At 39.8% G+C, this 22,152-nt stretch overlaps 1 protein-coding gene across 1 annotated transcript; it reads left to right on the forward strand.

Annotated features, from left to right (window-relative positions):
* Positions 1–256: 256 nt before the first annotated feature.
* Ubqln2 (ubiquilin 2) lies at positions 257–3,639 on the forward strand. Its single transcript, XM_057760396.1, has one exon. The coding sequence runs from the start codon at positions 542–544 to the stop codon at positions 2,450–2,452; it is 1,911 nt and encodes a 636-aa protein (XP_057616379.1). The 5' UTR covers positions 257–541; the 3' UTR covers positions 2,453–3,639.
* Positions 3,640–22,152: the final 18,513 nt, after the last annotated feature.

Genomic DNA, 22,152 nt, shown 5'->3' on the forward strand with positions numbered 1-22,152 from the left:
CTCCCTCTTCCTCCTCCCGGCCTCCTCCCTTCCCCCTCGCCTCGCCTCGGTCCCCAGGCTTTCTCTTCCAGCCTCCTTCCTTTTCCTTCTCTTCCCCCTCTCTTTGTTTATTTCTCTCTCCCTCTCTTCCCCCTACCCACCCCGCCCCCCTCTGCAGGGCAGGAGTTTTGCGCTCGCCGAGCGACTGTCGCTGGGCTGGCGCCGCGTCAGCAGGGGGCGGGGCCGGCCGGGGGCGGGGCGGGGCGGGAGCGCGGGCACCGCAGCTGCAGGAGTTGCTGGGAGAGCGCGCGGGCAGATCACAAGGCGGCGGCGGAGAAGGCCTGCAGACCTGCTCGCTCAGCCCTCGGCCTCGGCCTACGCCAAACCCTGTGCGCATCCGACGATCGGGAGCCGCGGTCTCCATTCATCTCTGAGGTACTGTGTTCCGCGCTGCTCGCGGGGCCGCCCTGTCCGCTGCAGCGGCGCCTCCTTCCTTCCTCCTTCCCTCGCGCCCTCTCGCTCGCCAGCGCCTTCCCTGCCAGCCTGCGTCACCGCGGCCGCCATGGCTGAGAACGGCGAGAGCAGCGGCCCCCCGCGCCCCTCCCGTGGCCCTGCTGCGGCCCCAGGCACGGACACTGAGCCGGCCGAGCCCAAAATCATCAAAGTCACTGTGAAGACTCCCAAAGAGAAGGAGGAGTTCGCGGTGCCCGAGAATAGCACCGTCCAGCAGTTTAAGGAAGCGATTTCCAAACGCTTCAAATCGCAAACCGATCAGCTCGTGCTGATTTTTGCCGGAAAAATCTTGAAAGATCAAGATACCTTGATGCAGCATGGCATCCATGATGGACTGACTGTTCACCTTGTCATCAAAAGCCAGAATCGCCCTCAGGGCCAGTCCACCACGCAGCCTAGCACTACTGCAGGAACTTCCACGACCACGACCACCACCACCACCACGGCGCCAGCGTCGACCACGGGTCCCAGGAGTAACTCCGCACCTATTGCCACAAATAACAATCCGTTTGCATCGGGGACCCTGGGAGGACTTGCTAGCCTTAGCAGCCTGGGTTTGAGCTCGACCACCTTCACTGAGCTTCAGAACCACATGCAGCACCAGCTCATGGCTACCCCTGAGATGATGATCCAAATCATGGAAAATCCCTTTGTTCAGAGCATGCTTTCGAATCCTGACCTGATGAGGCAGCTCATTATGGCCAATCCTCAGATGCAACAATTGATTCAGAGAAACCCAGAAATCAGTCACCTACTGAACAACCCAGATATAATGAGGCAGACTCTTGAAATCGCCAGGAATCCTGCCATGATGCAAGAGATGATGAGAAACCAAGACCTGGCTCTCAGCAATCTCGAAAGCCTCCCAGGTGGCTACAACGCTCTGCGGCGCATGTACACTGACATTCAAGAACCCATGCTGAATGCCGCACAGGAGCAGTTTGGGGGTAACCCCTTCGCCACGGTGGGGAGCAGCTCCTCCTCGGGGGAAGGCACCCAGCCTTCCCGCACAGAAAACCGAGATCCACTGCCCAATCCTTGGGCACCACCGCCAACTACCCAGAGCTCTCCGACCACCACCACGACCACAAGCAGTGGCAATGTGCCTGGCAGCAGCTCCACTAGCACGCTCAACGGGAACACCGTGGCAGCAGCTAGCTATGTTGCTAGCATCTTCAGTACCCCGGGAATGCAGAGCCTGCTGCAGCAGATAACTGAAAATCCCCAGCTGATTCAGAATATGCTGTCTGCACCCTACATGAGAAGCATGATGCAGTCGCTGAGCCAGAATCCAGATTTGGCTGCCCAGATGATGATGAGTAGCCCGCTGTTTGCAGCAAATCCTCAGCTGCAAGAGCAGATGCGTCCGCAGCTTCCGCATTTCCTGCAGCAGATGCAGAATCCAGACACACTTGCGGCCATGTCAAACCCGAGAGCAATGCAGGCGTTGATGCAGATCCAGCAGGGGCTACAGACACTAGCCACTGAAGCACCTGGCCTCATTCCAAGCTTCGCTCCAGGTTTGGGGATGGGAGTCCTGGGAACCACCATAACCCCTGTGGGCCCAGTCACTCCCATAGGGCCCATCGGTCCTATCGTTCCTTTCACACCCATAGGCCCCATTGGGCCTATAGGACCCACTGTTCCTGTAAGCTCTCCTGGCTCCACCGGCACTGGGATCCCCACCGTAACCACTGTGACCAGCTCTGCACCTACTGAAACCACAAGTCCAACTTCAGATTCTGGTCCCAGCCAGCAGTTCATTCAGCAAATGGTGCAGGCCTTGGCTGGAGCGAATCCTCCCCAGCTGCCGAATCCAGAAGTGAGATTTCAACAGCAACTGGAACAGCTCAACGCCATGGGCTTCTTAAATCGTGAAGCAAACTTGCAGGCCCTAATAGCAACAGGAGGCGACATCAATGCGGCCATTGAGAGGCTGCTGGGCTCTCAGCCATCGTAATTACATTTCTGTACCTTGAAAAAAATGTATCTTATTTTTGATAATGGCTCTTAAATCTTTAAACACACACAAAATCATGCTTTACTTTTATTTTGATTCTTTTAAATCTGTCTACTTATAAATCTAATACCATGCATTTTAAGGTGGAGTCCCTCCCTTCTTTCCTTCCTGCTGCTCCTCCTCCTCCCGCCACCTTCCCTCCCACCCTCGCCCTTCCCTTCCAGCCTGCCCTCTCCCCTCTTTGTTTCCTTCCCTCCCTCCTTCATTCCTTTCTTTTCTTTGGATTTTCTTCCTTCTCTGATTTGAATGGTGGGGATCAATGCTGTTTCACTCAAAGGTGTTGCATGCAAACACTTCTCTTTATTCTGCATTTATTGTGATTTTTGGGCACAGGTATCAGCCTTCACAGTTGGGTGAACAAGTTCTGTCCTACAGATGTCCAGTTTATTTGCATTTTAAACATTAGCCTATGATAGTAACTTAATGTAGAATGAAGGTATTAAAAACAGAAGCAAATTATTTGAAGCTCTCTAATTTGTGGTAAAATATTGCTTATTGTGACTTTGGCATGTATTTTTGCTAGCAAATGCTGTAAGATTTATACCATTCATTGATCGTTTTTGTTATTATTTGTACACAGTACAGTAAGCACAATTGGAATTGTACATCTAGAAGTAATACTGTAGAATCTCTGAGCAGAATATGTGTAACCAAAATAAGAAAGATTATAAGAAATACTCCTGAAGCTAGGTATGTCTCACAATTTTGTAGAATCTTACAGCATATTTGATAAATTTCTCAGTGAAAATGTTGGCTAGGCAAGTTCAGTTAAAATATAGTAGAAATGTTTATCCTGGTTTCTCTAAGTATACATTAATTGTACAGAAAACTTACAGTGTAACATTGTGTCAACAGTTGCAGATTGATTGTATATGACCTTAATCTTTGTGCAGCCTGAAGGGTCAGTGTAGTGATGCCAGGAAAGTGCTTTTGACCTAAGATTTCCTCAGCTTCTCCCATGAAGAGACCCTAATATGCATTTTGATTTGTAATTGGAAATGTAACTTTTACTGGAAGTGTCATGTGATGTCTGCATTACTTTTAACTGCTATGTATAAAGGAAAGTGTATCTTTTGACTCTATCAGTTATTTCTCTTGTGCACAGGGAAAAATGCATTAAAATGACTAAAAAAATAAAAAAAAATTTAAAAAATGACAAAGCTGTTCCTTTTTGCCTTTTGACTCTAGAATCCCCTCCAGAAGGGTTAGCTCTCCCCACAAGTATTTATTTAACAATGCTGCTCTACAGGAAATTATTTTGACATGCAGATTTACATGTGCTAATTATTGCCCCCAAAGGTTAACCAATTATTAATTATTTCTTCACACATTTGAAATGTACATATTCATGCTTTGTTTTATACTTGAATTTTCTTTAGTTCCACTGAATTCTGTAGGCCTAGCACACCAGGTGGGGCTATGACTTCATATGTTAGGGTATATCCTGCTAGTGATCAATTTTGTATTTAATTTTTCTGATGGTTTTCATGTTTATTTTATTTTTCACCGGATGAACGTTAGCGTTAACAGGCTTCCCTTAAAACAAACAGTACATTGAGAATTTGGCTGGGTTTACTTTAAGTGGATAAAATGTAGAAAACTATAGTATTCCATTGTTTTCTAGAAACATTTGTGGGTTTCTATGGTTATTTAGTTGGGGTGTGGGCTACTGGGAGTATTTTTTAAAGCAGGATCTCATTGACTAGTTTTTTATATCTTTTGAGAGAATTTTATTTAAGTCCTGTCTAGTTCCTGATAATTGTATTCTTAGGTATTACACTAGGAAGCTCATTGTGCTGCTAATAGCAGCTTCTAGTATGTTAATGCCATTTTTATTATACATTTTTTTTTTCAGAAATTTTAAATTAGCAATTCACCAAGACCTATTTCATAAAATTCTGGTTGGTGTTTTTGAGTTTTTCCTGGTAAGCTGCTTTGACAACGGTAAGATGAATGCCCTTTTTGTCAAGTGTATAGCATAGGTACTAATTGCATGTACTGCATATGCTATAGTAGTACTAACTCATAAAGATGAGAATAGCATTTTGGTTTTAATTTTTTGCTTTAGCCAGAATGTGTTTGCTGCAGCAATTCTGTTTTGTGAAGAAACATTTCTCTGTGAGAAAGCCAGTAAGTTTGCAAAATTCTGTATACTTAATTCCTGGTAAGATTCATTGTACAGTAAATATTGGCCATAATTATTTTTAAAGAATTTCTTTTAAATGTACCTAATAACATCTGTCCCATCCACGTTTCTCAGAACAACAGCTTAGGAAATGGTGATCAGTTATTTCACTGCTGTGTGGTACTGGGTGTTTGAGATCTTCACAGAGCTAGCCTGCAATAATAAATTTAAGATTTAATGAAGTGAATGATTTTAGAAGTAAATACCAAAACGGGAGGCATAGAAAATGGCAGTAAATCTGTTGCCACATAAGAAGCTGGATGTCATCTGAGGCCTGGCTCAGGCAATTAAACATAAATTTATTTGAAACATTCAAGGAACAGAGAATCCCTGAGCTTTGCCAAATGTATATTTTAAAAATTATGCTTTGTAATTCGAGAAAAGATCTGTGTCTTTATTAAATCCATGACTTCTCCCACATTTTAGTTTATTAATTTTAAAAATACCTTTATGTTGGCCTCACTTTAAATTACTTGTAGCTGTTATTCTCCTTATGTGATATATTTCCTAGTATTTTATTGCAGGTTTTTTTTATAGTCTGTTCTTATTTTGGTTCTTTCAATGTCTGACCAATATATTCACCTAGTCACTATTGAATCAAGAAGGTATAGCCTGAATGACTATCCCTCTGTGCAGTCACTGAGAGTCAGCGCTTTCGGGAGTTTTCTGGCTGGCAAATGCCTGTAACTAAACAGCATGTGGTAATGAGGTGGGAGCTTAAGGCAGCAGCAGTCCCAGCAGGAAAACTTCACCATCAAGAGACCTTCATCACCAAGAAAACTGCTCATTTGTGCCTTTGGCCTCTACTTCATGTATACAAAGGTATATGTACACACACACACACACACACACACACACACATGCACACACTTCCACTTACATTTATGTACACACACACATGCACACATTTCCACAGGTTGTAAGGACAGATAACATCCTGTTGGTGCATCTAAAGGGACTCTTGTTTCTGATGCAGACCTCCATGTTGAGAAACCGTGTCCAGGAGAGAAGATAGTGTGCTCTAAATTGTGTCAAAACAGGAGCATAATGGAGTAATTGTTATCAGGGCCTACTATAGGGATCAGACACATGACCCATATGGGTTTCACACTTACAAACTGACTCAAATCTAACCTCAAATAATTAGTAAGTCCAGCCAAATAGCTAGAGTTACCTAATAAAAGATGTTTAGCGTAAATCTTAATTTAGTAAAAGTAAAAAGTTTAAGTGCTGGTAAGTTTGACATTTCTAGATTGATATTGATACTGGAAGGCACAAATAAGAGAAGTTAAATTTCTTTCAGCTTCTATTCCCCTTGTTCAGTCCTTGTTCTTTAAGTTAGAAACTCCTAATAGGTTTGTACCATCAGTTTTTTAATCTGTCAGGCTTTCATAGAACTTTCTAAGGTTGGTAATATACTTTAATATGACCCTATGAACATAATTCCCAGAAATTCCTTGAGAGTTCTGTTGCCCTTTTTGTTTTGACAGGCTTTGCTCAATTTTTGTTTCAATCCTTTTTGTCAGTTTGTTAGAGGAAGAACAAGAATTAAGAACCTGTTCTTAGGAAGCTGTCTTACCAGAAATCTGTTGGGACACTTCAGGGAAAGGCAATTTTATAAAAATAGAAAGGAGAAAGATGATTTGGCAGACATCAAGCACAGACAGACCACACACAAGAAGGAGCAATTTTTTTCAAGTGATATAGGTGTTTGCTTAGGCTTTAAAATTTAGGGTTGGACCCTCACCCCAAGATTTGATAAAAGCTCTTTTAACCAACAAAGTTAAAGGTTTTTTAAAAAATTCAACCTTTGAAAAAGTTTTTTTTTGTTTTTGTTTGTCCCAACATCCAATGGCGATAGTATTTAGTAAATAGGAATTGAAGCATATAGCTTCAGCTGTATCTGAGCACATCCAGGCTGGAGGCTTTTTAAGACAACACATTCACAACCCAACTTCAAAACTTCTTAAACCAGCAGCTGGGGTCAGTGGGTAAGAGCACCTGCTCTGTAATTATAAGGACCTGAATTGGAATCCCCAGCAGTTACATAAAAGCAAGACATTGCTATGTATGCCAATAACCCTAGCAATGTGGGCTGGGGACATCCCAAAAATTTGCTGAACAACCAGTTTGTCCCAAAGGTGAGCTTCTGTTTTAGTGAGAGACCTTATCTCAAAGCAATAAGGCAGAAAGCAATTGAAAAAAAACACCTGATGCCTTCTCTGGCCTCTTATTGGCTTATGTGTACCTGCACACTCATGTGTGTATGCATCACACACACACACACACACACACACACATGCTTCATGGGCTAATATGCATATTAGCAAACAAGCTAATTTCAGGAAAATATTCTATAGTTTAACTATTAAAAGAATTACTGATGAGCATGATAAAGAATGTTCTGCCTTAACATGGACCTCATAATACCATCTTGTTATATGTTAATTTCTCTGTTACATTGGAATAGCAATAATTCCCAGCAAAATCACTGCTATGTTAAATTATCATAACAACTTTATAAGATAGGACCATTTTTTATGTTTCTTTGTTTACAGATAAGGCTATGTAACTTTTAAAGGTTACATTGCTATCAAGTGTCAAATTCAAGATTTAAACCAATTGTGAGATTCCAGAACATTTTCTTAGCCGGTTCAGCATACTGCACTGTGTTAGGTCTATTCATCTGTCTATAAATCTATTCATCTGCCGTAGAGATGTATAGTTCTGTATCAGGTGGCCTGGTGTTGTTCAGTAGGCCCATTAACTCTGTTAAATAAATACATCTTTGCTGCTATTTACCCCGGAACAGGTTACATAAAAATGCACATATGAGAACCAACTTTGTCATAAATGAAAAAGCAATTTAGAGCCCTACCTTTCTGACATTTGAGTTAAGACAATATTTGAAACTGCTTTTTAATAACGTCTGTCTACAGTGGCCTAATCCATGTGGTATATCTGAAGTCATGTGGGCTCCCTTGTGCTACAGCTGCTCTGGAGGATGTCTACTTTATGGTGAGCTGCTTCCAGAGAGCTCAGGAGACAATAGCAATTGTGTACCTCACTGAGGCAGTTGACAGTTCCTTAAAATATCTTTGAGAAGAGAATGGAGTAGCATGGACTAGATCAGTGGTTCTCAACCTGTGGGTCATGACCCCTCTGGGGGTCGAAAGACCTTTGTACAGGGATCATATATCAGGTATCCTGCATATCAGATATTTACATTACGATTCATAACAGTAGCAAAATTACAGTTGTGAAGGAGCAGCGAAATAATGTTATGGTTGGGGGTCACCACCGCATGAGGAACTGTATTAGAGTCTTAGCATCCGGAAGGCTGAGAACCACTGCTCTAGATGATAACAGCTGGAGAGTAGATGGGCAGTACTCTGGATGGACTGTGTTCAAAAGTATGCCAATCAATGCTGATAGAGGTTTCCTATCCCGCTGCAGATGTACACAGAAGGCAGAGTAAATGTAGCTTAATGTTACTAAAAAGAACACAAGAGAGGCTGGAGAAAGGTTGAACCTCGTAGGATTAAATCGAATAGGATCTAATATGAATTGCTACTCTTTTCAGAGTTGAGCCACCAAGACTAAGTGACTGTGAGGCTTGACAGTGGCATATGTGAAGAAGATTCTGGTTTTTATGTACTGTAAGCTCAACCTGAACTAACTGTGTGAAGTTACAATGCAAACACATGTAATGAAAATTTCGACTTTGTTAGAAGAGGCATGGTGCCCAGAACAAAGAAAGTTTTGTTCTGTACTTGAGAGTTTATGTGGAAGACAGGGTCATATCAGAGTGCTACAATTAAGATGTACACAGATAACCTGGAAAGTGACCAAGATGGTGAGTGGGTTACATACAGATACAACAATTATTGAAAAGGTCAGGAATGCTGAATGCTTCCATCTAAGGAGATTGTGGGCAACTTCAAGTAATGGAAGGCTCGCCATGCAGAAGAACCATAACATTTACTTGGAGTACCTCCAGAGGGCAGATTAATTCAAATGAAACAAGGAATCTGAAATTTGGCTTGCTGTTAGGGACTTTGTAGTAGTAATCAAAGATGCCTTCCAAGCAAGGTCTGCTTAAGCAGAAGCCCACTTTGTTGAGTCAAGAATAGTTTCAGGTATCAGGTACAACTCTGGAGTAGAGAATCTCCAAGATTCTCAGTAAAGCTGATCTTCTCCTATTGGGCTTTTCAGCTTCTCAGTGGTGCTGAGAAGGTCTGGAAAGAAAGTGATTCTTGTATCACATCATGTTACGAATATCTGCATTTTATTTTTTTCTTTTCTTTTTTTAAATTTATTTTAATTTTATTTTTTTATTTTTATTAAAAATTTCCACCTCCTCCCTCCTCCCATTTCCCTCCCCCTCCCCCACTTCCCCTCCCTCTCCAGTCTGAAGAGCAGTCAGGGTTCCCTGCCCTGTGGGAAGTCCAAGGTCCTCCCCTCTACATCCAGGTCTAGGAAGGTGAGCATCCAAACAGACTAGGCTCCCACAAAGCCAGTACATGCAATAGAATCAAAACCCAGTGCCATTGTCCTTGGCTTTTAGTCAGCCCTCACTGTCAGCCACGTTCAGAGAGTCTGGTTTGGTCACATGTTCCATCAGTCCCAATCCAGCTGGCCTTGGTGAGCTCCCATTAGATCAGCCCCACCATCTCAGTGGGTGGGCACACCCCTCACGGTCCTGACTTCCTTGCTCATATTCTGCCTTCTGCTCTTCAACTGGACCTTGGGAGCTCAGTCCAGTGCTTTGATGTGGGTCTCTGTCTCTATCTCCATCCGTCGCCAGATTAAGTTTCTATGGTGATATGCAAGAGAATATCTGCATTTTATAGTTTACTAAATGGCAATGGAAAAGTAAGATGCACTACATTTATTGATATATATGATTTAGGAAAATTCATTACCCATTTTCTTTTAAATGCTGTATCTGAGAAAAGGACTCAAACTACATATTCTTACCCTGAATGTCATAAACTGTTAAGAGCTTAAGAGTATCAAATGGGAGGGAATACTTAGGTTGACGGACCGTGTGTGTGTGTGTGTGTGTGTGTGTGTGTATGTGTGTGTTTGATCTAGTCTTCTTGATGATAGTCCCATATTCTCTCTCATTTGCAGTAATGCTTAAGGTGGCACAGACGCTGAGAGTGGAATGTACAATATAATGGCAGAAGGCATTTTTTTAAAAAAAATTCCATATATAATTTCTTGGTTACAGTGATCTATTTAGAGAATAAAAACTGTTGTCTTTTCCTTACATGGCACCAAAGTTATTACATGAAATCACCTTAAGATTCTAAGTAACTACACTTTGCCCTAGGATCCTTTTTTTTTTTCTTTTTTGAGACAGAGTTTCTCTGTGTGTAGTCCTGGCTGTCCTGGAACTCGCTCTGTAGACCAGGCTGACCTCCAAACTCAGAGATCTGCCTGATTCTGCCTCCCAAGTAAGTGCTGGAATTAAAAGTGTGTGCCACCTAAAGAACCTGGTGAAGAGTATCCTAGAATTAGTGACAAGACTGACATTCACATCACATGATCCTTATTTGAGGAATATGAATTGAATTTTAAGTATTTGCATGCATGCGTGTGTGTATGACAGCTCAGTGTTCTGTGCACATTCGTATTGATGAACTACCCTGATACACGTCCCCCATAGGTTTGGCTTTCTATATGAGCCTTGACCTGGGTGACCCTTTTGTTACTAGAAGCCATAAGGAAATGGTCTTGCCTTCCTACTTTACTCCATACTTTGCCTGTGTTCATAAATATAGCCCTCTATGTAAATGGCTTCAGCTCTTTGCTTTCCTTTTCCAAAAATGACTTCAATATGGTTTTCAATTTCCACGGGAAAATGTTAGCGTACTATACTCTAGAGTTCCCCTAAATTTTGTACCTAATTTCCCTCTATTATTATCGTTTTACATTGCTTGCTGTGGTGTATGTATTATAATTAATGAAGCAAGTTGGTAAATTATTATTCAGTCCACATTTAGTCCAGATGTCCTTAGTTTTTACCTAATATCTTTTTGCGTGGTTCAGCAATTCGTTCAGGCACCACATTCTATTTATTCATCAAATCTTCGAGCTCCTCCTGACTGTGGTAGTGTCTCCATCATTTCTTGTTTCTGATGACCCTGATAGACTTGAGGAGTGCTGGCCAGTTACTTTCTTTAATGTCCCCCTATTGAAACTTCCCACTTCTTAAATATAACTTCAGCAGCACAGACACTGAGAGAAACAATTAATAAATGGGACCTCCTGAAACTGAAAAGCTTCTGTAAAGCAGAGGACATGGTCAACAAGACAAAAACGACAGCCTACAGAATGGGAAAAGATCTTCACTAACCCCACATCAGACAGAGGTCTGATCTCCAAAATATACAAAGGAACCCAAGAAATTGCTCATCAGAGGAACACATAATCCAAAAATAAAAAATAACATATAATCCAAATAAAAAATGGAGTACATATCTAAACAGAGAAATCTCAACAGAGAAATCTAAAACGGCTGAAAGACATTTAAGGAAATGTTCAACATCCTTAGTCATCATAGAAATGCAAATCAAAACAACTCTGAGATTTCTTTTTTTTAAAAAAAAATTATTTATTTATTTATTATGTATACAGCATTCTGCTGGCATGTATGCCTGCACACCAGAAGAGGGCACCAGACCTCATTACAGATGGTTGTGAGCCACCATGTGGTTGCCAGGAATTGAACTCAGGACCTTTGGACGGGCAGGCAATGCTCTTAACCACTGAGCCATCTCTCCAGCCCCCAACTCAGATTTCTTCTTACACCTGTAAGAATGACCAAGATCAAAAACAATTAAAAATGCTAGAAAAAAAAGTCAAGATCTGGATTTTAGGTGTGCATGTTGCTCCTGGGGTACATCAAGTCTAGAGCCTTTTAGCTGACAAAGCAAAGAAACATGCATATCTTTGACCCGTGTATACACACAGTTCTAAATTTTTCTTGCGTACAAAATTGTCTGTTTATGAAGGTGATCATGAGATAATCTGATGTTTTATATCTAATCTGTTACCCAAAGGACCACATTGTTCACCCAAGCCTGTGCTTTTACGTAGCAATAATCTCTCATTGTAACAGTGAGGAACCTGGGTTCTACCATTTGCTATCTACTCAGTTATTTAATTCCAGTGTACATTTATAGACATACTAGAATTGTTAACCTGTGTCTCATGGGAAACAGCTTTATCAAATAAAGTTAAATATTTTGGTATAATTTGATTTACCACTAACACGACAGACTCCACTTATCTCCCAAGTTACTTAACTCAGCACCTTTATTTCTACATTCTTCAGTGAAGTTGTTTCAAACAATGTATGTGTGTGTGCATTGTGTGCACAAATGTGTGTAAGGGTGTGCATGCCGTTATCCATTAGCAGAGGCCGGAAGAAGATGTCGGGTGCGTTGCTCTATCATTTTTTCATCCTTTTCCTTATTTCTTTGAGACAGTGTCTCTCACTGTACCTGGAAGGATGGCAGCCAACAAGCTTTAATGATCTTTCTGTCTCTGTTTCTCGTGGCATTGGGGTTACAGGCACATACACACTCACGCCCAGCTTTTTATGTTGGTTCTGGAGATTTGAACTCAGAAAATATTGAGCCATCTTCCATGCCTATGGTTTATACATTTGAATATAGTTACATTGTTTTGAAATATTTTATATTACAACCATAGGATCCCTTAATTTCTTATATAATTTGTAAAAGTTTTATATACATGAAGCTTCTCTCTTCTAGAAAATTCTTTGGGTTTTGACAAATGAATACTGTCATAATATATAATTATGGTATCATATAATATAGTTCAATTGCCTTAAAAACTCCCCTGTGCTTCATCTATTCAATACTCTGAACTTCTGGAAAGCACTGAACTTTTATTACCACTATGATTTTGATTTTTCCAAAAGGCATGTGTTTGGAAGCATACAGTATATAAAGTGTCTAGAATGGCTTGTTTGATGTAGCAATTTGCTTAGAATCTGTGATGGATTTTTATTCATGGGATAGGGACATTTCATTTCATTGGAAACCCCTTTTTGTCTGTCTCACCTAAGGACAGCGCTTCTAGCTTTGATGATTATGAATACAAGTGCTATAAAATTCACATGCCATTTTCCAAATTCATGTTTCCCTCTACCCTTTGGAAAAAGTAAATTAATTAAAATTGTAAATAGACCTCTGATAATAAAACCCCTTCTTTGCACAATTAACATATTCCAATAATATAATAATGGTTACTTGGAATATGTACTTATAAAATCAATATAAATGTATAATATAATTAAGAAAATACAACACTCATAACCAGAGATGACCACTATTATAAATTTGGGGTTCCCTGTACTGTTTCATGTATTTTAATATACATATTTTAAAACACGATCATGCTCAAAGGAAAGCATTTTACTATTCCTTTGACTTTATATTACAGATATATTTTTCTTTTATTCCCAAATTTCACTTCTATGAAAAAATGAAGTTACAGATGGCATATGATTATCATGAAAAGAATTCAGAATTAGGTAAAGATAAAAGCTCTTCTCCCATTCACAGGATAAAGGAGTTATGGGGGGACATTAACGATTTGTCAATGTACGTGTATGATTTTTCTAAGTCAGAAAATAGATATTTCTCTTATTCTTTTAAGTTAAAAGTATTTCAATGTGCACAACGTTTCAATATCTGAATATATGCCATTTATTAATATTGATTAACAAACCTTTAGATTTTTCACAATTTTTCTTTATAAACACCACAGTATTTACCATATGTGTGAATTTAACTTTGATCACTTTCTTCAGTTACTTTTAAGTTGTATTTATCAAAATGGAATTGCTGGGCAAAAACATCCACACATTTAAAAGAGAAATGCCACCAGTTTGCACCTCAGAAAGCCTGCACCATAAAATAAACCTCTTCATTTCTTTTCCAATATTGTCTCAGCTTCAACCTGTGACATCTAATAGGTAAAGCATAGTTTTGCTGTTTTGCTCTACATGTTTGGATGATGAACGGAGTCAACATTTTCTTATATGCTTAGCAACAATTTCCTTTCTTCTTATATGGATGGCTGTTTATCATCAGTTTATGTTCTCCTTACATTAGTTTTCCCACATTAATACAGAGAGATATTCATATATTAAGTATGTTAGTTCTTTGTCTCAACTCTGTCTCCATAACTTCGTTCCCCAATTCATCATTTGCTTTAACTTTGTGGAAAGTTGCTCTCTCGGCTTATTTTCATTGTTATAACACTACTTGAGACTAGATGGCAGAGACATATGCACTTCATAGTTCTAGAGATTAGAAGTCCAGGGTCGGACAGTCATATTTTGAGCAGGGGCAGACCTGTTCAAAAGGGCAGTTGGGGGCATGTAGAAGACGCAAAGCACTCATGATAGCCACTTTTATGGTAACTAATCTAGTCCCACAGGAGTAAGTTTCTCGTTCCCGCGAGAATCAAGCCAGTCCTTTGACAGTGGAATTAGTCCTTTCATGTTTGGTGTTTAAGACCTGAAGACCTCTTAATGGCCCCATCACTTCTCAAAACCCTTTATTGTGGAACAAATTTCATTTTGCATGTTTTATAGGTTATAGGATATATTGAAATCATGACAGTCACTGATTTATTTTCTATTTTTTTAATAAACAAATTTCCAAGTCTCTTGGTTTAGATTTTTATCATGGTAACATGAGAAACTTTCTTCCACATTTTAGTTTAGTACCTTTTCATATTTCAAGTTTTGTTTCATCTGAATTTTGCCCTTATATATGCTTGGAGATAGGAAACAGCCATTATGAAAGGATAATGTTCCTAACATCATTTAATGGATCGCTTACTCCAATGGTTTTCAACCTTCCTAATGCTGTGATCCTTTAATACACTTCCAAACATAAAATTATTTCATTGCTACTTCATAACTGTAATTTTGCTACTGCTACGAATCACAATGTAAATATCTGATAGGCAGGATATCTGATATGCAACCCCAAAAGGGTTGTGATCCACAGTTTGAGAACCACTGCCTTAATCTTTTCCCTACTGGTTTCAAGCCATGCGCCTGACTTTTAAATCCTTGCTTGTGTTTTCTGTTTCTGAAGTCTCCGTTTCAAAATAGTTGTCTATTTTCCTACAATCTTCTAGTTGTTTTAATTGCTGTAAAAGTGTCCTTTTTATGGCAGTTTTTTTTTTTAACCAAGTCTTTGTTTCATGGTGCTATAACAAAAGTACCCGAGAGTTCAACATCTGGATCTGTAGGCAACGGGAAGGAGAGTGACACTGGGCCTAGCTGGACCATTAGAAACTCTACAACCCACCCCAGCGATGCACTTCCTCCAACAAGGCCACACCTCTTAATCTCTGTCAAGTAGCATCATTCCCTAATGACTGAGCATTCAAGTATATGAGCTACGAGGCCATTTCTATTTATACCACGGCGACCACTGTTGCACCTTTAGAGTTAGCTCGTCGTGCTGGTTAGTGCTGTGCTTCACAGGTGTCGCAGCTGGATAGAACGGTTGATTGCATCCCTCCTTTGGCAGCTTGCATAGTATCTTCTGTTACAATGGAAGTGAGACCATAGGAAGGAGGATTTCATCTTGGAATTGTTAAAGTCTTGTGTCCTAAAGTGTGTGTTGTCTTTAGCATCTGAGATGCAGCCAAGGGCAACAACAAAGTGACAGAACTTCATTTAAGGGGTGTGTGTGTGTGTGTGTGTGTGTGAGAGAGAGACAGAGAGAGAGAGAGAGAGAGAGAGAGAGAGAGAGAGAGAGAGAGAGAGAGAGAGATTAGGTAAATATAAAAGTTCAAACAACCTTAGTGTTATTTGTCCCTCATCTCTTCTCCTTCTGGAGTAACCCAAGTGGCATAAATTCATTTAAGATATGTGTGTGTGGTGTGTGTGGTGTGGTGTGGTGGTGGTGGGGTGTGTGTGTGTGTGTGTAATTTTAGGCAAATATAAAAACTCAAACAACCTTGGTGTTATTTGTCCATCATCTCTTCTCCTTCTGGAGTAACCCAAGTGGCATAAATTCATTTAAGATATGTGTGTGTGGTGTGTGTGGTGTGGTGTGGTGTGGTGGTGGTGGGGTGTGTGTGTGTGTGTGTGTGTGTAATTTTAGGCAAATATAAAAACTCAAACAACCTTGGTGTTATTTGTCCATCATCTCTTCTCCTTCTGGAGTATCCCAAGTGGTATAACTTCATTTAAGATATGTGTGTGTGGTGTGTGTGTCCGTCTCTCTCTCTCTCTCTGTATGTGTGTGATTTTAGGCAAATATAAAAACTCAAACAACCTTGGTGTTATTTGTCCTTCATCTCTTCTCCTTCTGGAGTTACCTCCCTCCACTCTACCTAATGAGAGGCCACTTCCCATTTTATATATCTTTGCCTTCATGTACTGTATTTCCCTCAAGCTACCTTCCCATGTTCCCTTAATATTGTCTTGGTTTCTATGGTTACCATATGTTATATACTCACATGTGAAGATGGCTGTATCTTTACTTGGGTTCGGTGTTAGAGAGAGATGGGGTTCATACAAGAAGTTTGGGAGTGCTCTGCTTCTACTTTTTCAGTAGTTTTTAAAGGATTGACTGTAGAGCTTCTATGAATGTTTGACTTTTGCTGTGAATTCCTCTGGTCCTGGACTTTTATTTATTTATTTATTTTAGCTGAAAGGCTTTTTATTACTATTTCAGTCTCCTCATTGGTTATGGGTCTGTTTAGGTTGTTGACTTCTTCTTGGTTTAATTTTGGTGGTTTGGATGAATCTAAAAATATTTCCATTTATTTTCGTTTTTTCAGCTTAATGGAGTACAGGTTTTTCAAGTATTCCCTTATAATATTTCTGAATTTCCCTGGTCTCTGGGGCAATGTTTCCCTGTTCATTTCTGATTCTGTTCATTTGAATCTTTTTTTTCTCTTGGTTACTGGGGCCAAGACTCTGTCAAGCTCGCATATTTTCTCAGAGAACAAGTCCCTACATTCACTGGTTCCTTGTGTTGTTTCTACTTCCTTGATCTATGCTCTGAGTTTTATTAATTCTTGCCATCAGCTGTGTTTGGATTTAGTTTGTTCTTGTTTTTCCATATTTTTGAGTCACATCATTAAGTCATTTAATTGCACCCTTCCTGATTTTTTTATGCAGTCACTTGCAGTTAAAAATGTCCCACACAGGACTGCTTTCAATGTGTTCCAGAGATTTTGTTTGCATTTTCATTTAGATCCAGGAAATTTCTTTCTGGCTTCTTTGATTCATTCATCATGCAGTAATGAGTCATTAATCTCCTCGAGTTTTCGACTTTACTAGATTTTTGTTTGCTGTCAATTTTGTTTGATTGCATTGTGGTCAGATAGGATATATGGAATTACTTCAACATTTTTGAATTCGTAAAGATTTCTTTTGTGTTCAGAATGTGTTCTGTTTTAAAGACACTTCCATGAAGTCTTGAGGTGGCCATTCTTTGGTGTTTGGGTGGGATAGTCTGTGGATATGTGTTAGGTTCATTTGATGCTTGGAATTCGTTTTGTCGTATTTTCACTTTAAGCTATCTTTCAAGCTAAGTTGAGCTTCTTGTTGAAAATAGAAAGATAGATTTTCCCTTCATCTATTCAGTCATCCTGTGACTTTTTATTGAAGAACTGAGGTTATCAATATTTAAAGATGGCCTGGCTCAGTGGCATATGCTTTTAATCCCAGCACCCTAGAGGCAAAGGCAGGTAAATCTTCATCAGTTTGAGGCCAGCTGGGGCTACAAAATGAGACCCTGTGTGTGCAATTATTATTTTAAAAAGTGTGAAGATTGCAGTCATGCTGTTCTTTTTTTTTTTTTTTTTTTTTTTTTGCTATTTGCGTTCTTACTCATACTTTGTGTTTCGGTAATTATAGCTTTATTTGTTTTCATTCTAGAGTTTCTTGACTATCCTTATTCCTCTCTTCAGAGTGCTTCTAATATTCTTTTAGGACTGATTTTGTGAACAGAAACATTTTTTTAGCCTGTTTGTATCATGGAAAGGTCTTGTTTTTCCTTCAACTATGGCAGAGAGTTTCCTGGATACAGGAGTCTAGGTTGGCAGTTGTGGTCTTTTAGAACTTGGGGTACATTGCTTCAGGCTCTTCTGACTTTCAAAGTTTCCATTGAGAAATCAGGTGTTATTCTGATGGGATTTCCTTTAATGTAGCATAATTGTTTTCTCTTGCAACTTTCAATCTTTTTTTTTGTTTTGTAGATTTAGCGTTTTACCTCTGATAGACTGAGGGAATGTCTTTCTGATTTGTGTATTTCCTGTTTTGTATGCTTCTTATATTTGAATGAATATGTCTTTTCCTTAGTTTGGGGGAAGTTCTCTTCTGTGGTTTGTTGAAGATTTGATCTATGACATCGACCTGAAATTCTTCTCCTTCATCAATATCTATTATTTGAAGATTTGGTGTTTTCATGGTTCCACATATTCCTTATTTGTGTTTTTAAAATATTGTTTGCTTGTATAATTCCTCTACTTTTTTATGTTTGAATTTTTATATATTTTTAAAATAATCTTTTCTCACTTTGCATACCAATCTCAGTTCCCACTCCCTCCCTCCCCTCCTCTGGTTCCCTCTACCTTCCCCTGACCTTAGCCCCCCCATTCACTTCTCAGAGAGGCTAAGGCTTCCTACGGGAAGTCAACAGAGTCTGGCACAACACTTTGAGACAGGACCAAGACCCTCTCCCCCTGCATCTAGGCTGCGTAAGGAATCCTTCCAGAGGGATGGGCTCCAAAAAGACAGTTTATGCACCAGGGTTAAATAGGGTTAAATCCTGGTCCCACTGCCAGTAGCCCCACACACTGCCCAAGCCACACAACTGTCACCCACATTCAGAGGGCCTAGTTTGGGCCAATGCAGGTTCCCACACCATCAGTCTGGAGTCAGTGAACTCCCATTACCCCGAGTCAGCTGTTGTTGTGGGTATCCCCATCATGATTTTACCCCTTTACGCTCCTCCCACTCTCTGACTGGATTTTGGGAGCTCAGCCCTGTGTTTAGCTGTGGATCCCTGCATCTGCTTCCATCAGCTACTGGATGAAGGTTCTATGATGACAATTAAGGTAGTCTACTTTATCGTCAGATCCTGACACTGTCTTCTATTTGGTCTATACTACTTGTGAGGTTTCCCCCTGGGTTGTCTAATTGGGTTATTGAGTTTTTCTGTTCCATTTTTATTTCAGCTTGTGTTTCCTGGAATGTTTCTATCTCGTTATCGAATTTCGCTTTCCAATCTGGATTTTCTTGGATCAGTACTAGAGTTTTCTTGGGCACCCTTAAGACGTGTTTTGCTATTTTCTTTAAATTCATTGAACTGTTTGTGTCTTCTCTAAGCCCCTTGAGTTCTTTCATGATGGTTTTTATTGTTGTTTTAGATTCTGTGTCTTGGAGTTAATCTAGGTAATTCCCACTAGAAAACATTTCTAGTTTCTAGACTAGTGGGTTTGATGGAGACGTGCTGTTTGGGCCCTCCACATCGTTTTTCTGATGTGACTGCGTCTCATGGGCTTCTTTTGGTGGTGTGTCTGAAGTGAAACCCTGTTCTGTTCCATTTAAGGAAAAAACATCCTACAGTTTAAGGAAGTGTTTTCTCTTCCAACCTCTTACCTGTTTTCTATCCCAGCTTTACCTGGACAGTCCAGCTCTGCTTGCCTAATCTGATTTCAAGGAGCGTGAAAAGTACACTATCATTCAAGTTACTAAATCTCCAGGACAAAGGGAAGGTCATTGAACTTGGGTTCACCTAGATGATGCCAGTCAGGGCAGTTCTGTGAAGTCCCTCCGACCACCCATTCTTCCAGATGGGCATCCTTCATCTCAACTTTTTTTTCTAGCTGCCACTCTTTCTGTCTCTTGGGTCCAGAAGCTGCCACAGGGGAAACATTGTTATCTATGGAATGTGTGGGTATTCTTTGTTGCTCTGGAATTCATTTATGCTTTGGGGCAAGTACTGGAATAGTTTAGTGTAGATGTAATTTTTCTCTGTATTTTAAGTTTTTCTGACTTTTTTCTAGTACACACCAGAGGGAGAGGGGTCATATTTTGCTATTTTCTGCCCTATAAAATTCTCTTGTTACTGATCAAAGAAGTTTCTGTCTAGTTTAATTCACTTACTATTCATTTTCTGAAATTAATGCATGCTTTGGGGATACGCTATCTTCACTTTTATGAAGGTGAAATTCAAATGTTTTATGAAATGCTTCTGATTTCAAAGTAAAAAATAGAATGGTATTTATGTTATTTGATATTGAACAACCATCTCTTCCCTGTAACTCCAAAACACTTCTGTCACCCTTAAAGAAAATCCTGTATCTATTTATCAGTGACTTTCCCTTTCCCATAAAGCCATTCTTCTATATCTGGCAACCTAATTATTAATATACATCCTGTCTATATGGATTTCTTCATTTTGAATATTTAATTTTCATGGAATAATATATGATCTGTATGTCTTATTTCTTTCATTTAGCATAATATTAAATTCATCAGTTCGATTATAGCATAGATTCCATTTTTTTTATGCCTGGTCAATATTTTGTGCTTTAACTATATAGTGTCTTTATAAATTAAGTTTTGATGAATGTTCGAATTCTTCTACTTTTTAGCTATTGTAAATAATTATTGTACAGAACTTTGTACAAATTTTAAATTGAACATCTGTTTTTAAGTACACATTGAGACTGTATGTCTAACTGCCAAATTGTTTCACTTTGCTTGTGCACTCTTACCTCTCTCTCTCTCTCTCTCTCTCTCTCTCTCTCTCTCTCTCTCTCTCTCAGGCTTTCTGGTTTTTTGTTTTGTTTTGTTTTGTGAGACAGGGTTTCTCTGTATCTTTGGAACCTGTCCTGGAACTAGCTCTTGTAGACCAGGCTGGTCTCGAACTCACAGAGATCCGCCTGCCTCTGCCTCCCCAGTGCTGGGATTAAAGGCGTGCGCCACCACCACCCAGCATGTATAGTATTTGTGTGTAGCTTTTGACTTGCACTGCAGTGCCTGTTTTTCTGAGTCTGAGTCTGATTTGCTTTTTTTTTTCTTAAATGTCAGTGTACCTTCACCAGTACAATTGTGGGATTTTTTTTTTTATTCTAATCAACAACTGAACCTAGGCTTTCATGATGCTACTTAAGCACTCTGCCAATGAGCTGCAGCCCATGGTGACTGATTTTCTTATTTAAATTCTATTTTATTTTTTAGTATATGATTTGTCTGCATGTTTATCTGTGCACCACATGTGTGCCTTGTGCCTGCAGAGGCCAGAAGTGCCTGTGAGAATTCTTAGAACTGGAGACAGATGGTTGTAAGCTGCCAGCTGAACCCAGGTCTGCTGGAAGAGCTGCCAGTACTCTTAAGCATTGAACTATCTCTCCAAACCATGATTTGTCCATTTAAAAATATAATCATATGTTTTTTCTTGAGGTGTAAGATTTCTTTTAATTTTATTTATTTATTTATTTGTTTACTTATTTAAAAGATCAGAGGACAACTTTTAGAAGTTGATTCTGTTCTTCAAATGTGGGTTCTGGGGATCAAGCTCAGGCTGTCAGGTTTGTCTGGCAAGCACCGCACCCCTTAACCACCAAACCATCTCCCTAACTACCTCTGTATTTTAATTAGATAAAAGACCATTACTAGCTATATGACTTTGCTAGGACTGCCGTCTGCCCTAAAAATAACAGAAAATGACTTCAAACAAGTAATATAACTATAATTTGTGTATAGTTCTAAAGGATAAAGGTCTGAGATAAAGATATTAGCAAGTTTAATTTATTCCGAGGCTTCTCTCTTTACCTGGCAAATGGCAGTAGCTTTGCTTCATCCTCTGTTCACAAGCAATCCTCTTGTCTCCTTTTATATGTTTTTTGAAGGATATCAGTTAGATTGGATTGAGATCCACTCCAAGCAAACTGAGAGAGAAGAGAAGTGGTGGAGAGGCAAGGTATACCTTCAAAGACATGTCCCCAATCTCTTGCTTTCTCCATCTAGGCCCTCCTTCTTTATAACTCATGCAGCTCTAAATTAATGAATGAAGCCACTGGTGAGGTTAGTAACCTCATGATCTAGTCGCTTCTCAATAGCACCACCAGGTGGCCAAAAAACCGTAAGCATGGGAGCCTTTCCAGCACATTGCAGATTCGAATCAACAAACCAGTAACACTAGAATAAAGACCTGTTTAAAATCAGATAAAGGATCTGAATTAACATTTTCCCTAAAGAAGACATGCAAATGGCCAACATGTATATGATAAAACTGTCAGCATCAATAATCGCCATAGAAGCCAAATTGAAACAAAAATGAAATATCACTTCATAGCTTTGTAGACATACCTAAGAGGCTAGTATCAAAAAGATGAATGGTAATATATATTAGAGAGGACATGG

The sequence above is a fragment of the Chionomys nivalis genome, chromosome X, assembly GCF_950005125.1.
Source record: "Chionomys nivalis chromosome X, mChiNiv1.1, whole genome shotgun sequence".
NCBI classification, from domain to species: Eukaryota; Metazoa; Chordata; class Mammalia; order Rodentia; family Cricetidae; genus Chionomys; species Chionomys nivalis.

Bases quoted from the DNA above. Each gene is read 5' to 3' on its own strand.
- Ubqln2 (XM_057760396.1), top strand. From the start codon at position 542: ATGGCTGAGAACGGCGAGAGCAGCGGCCCCCCGCGCCCCTCCCGTGGC.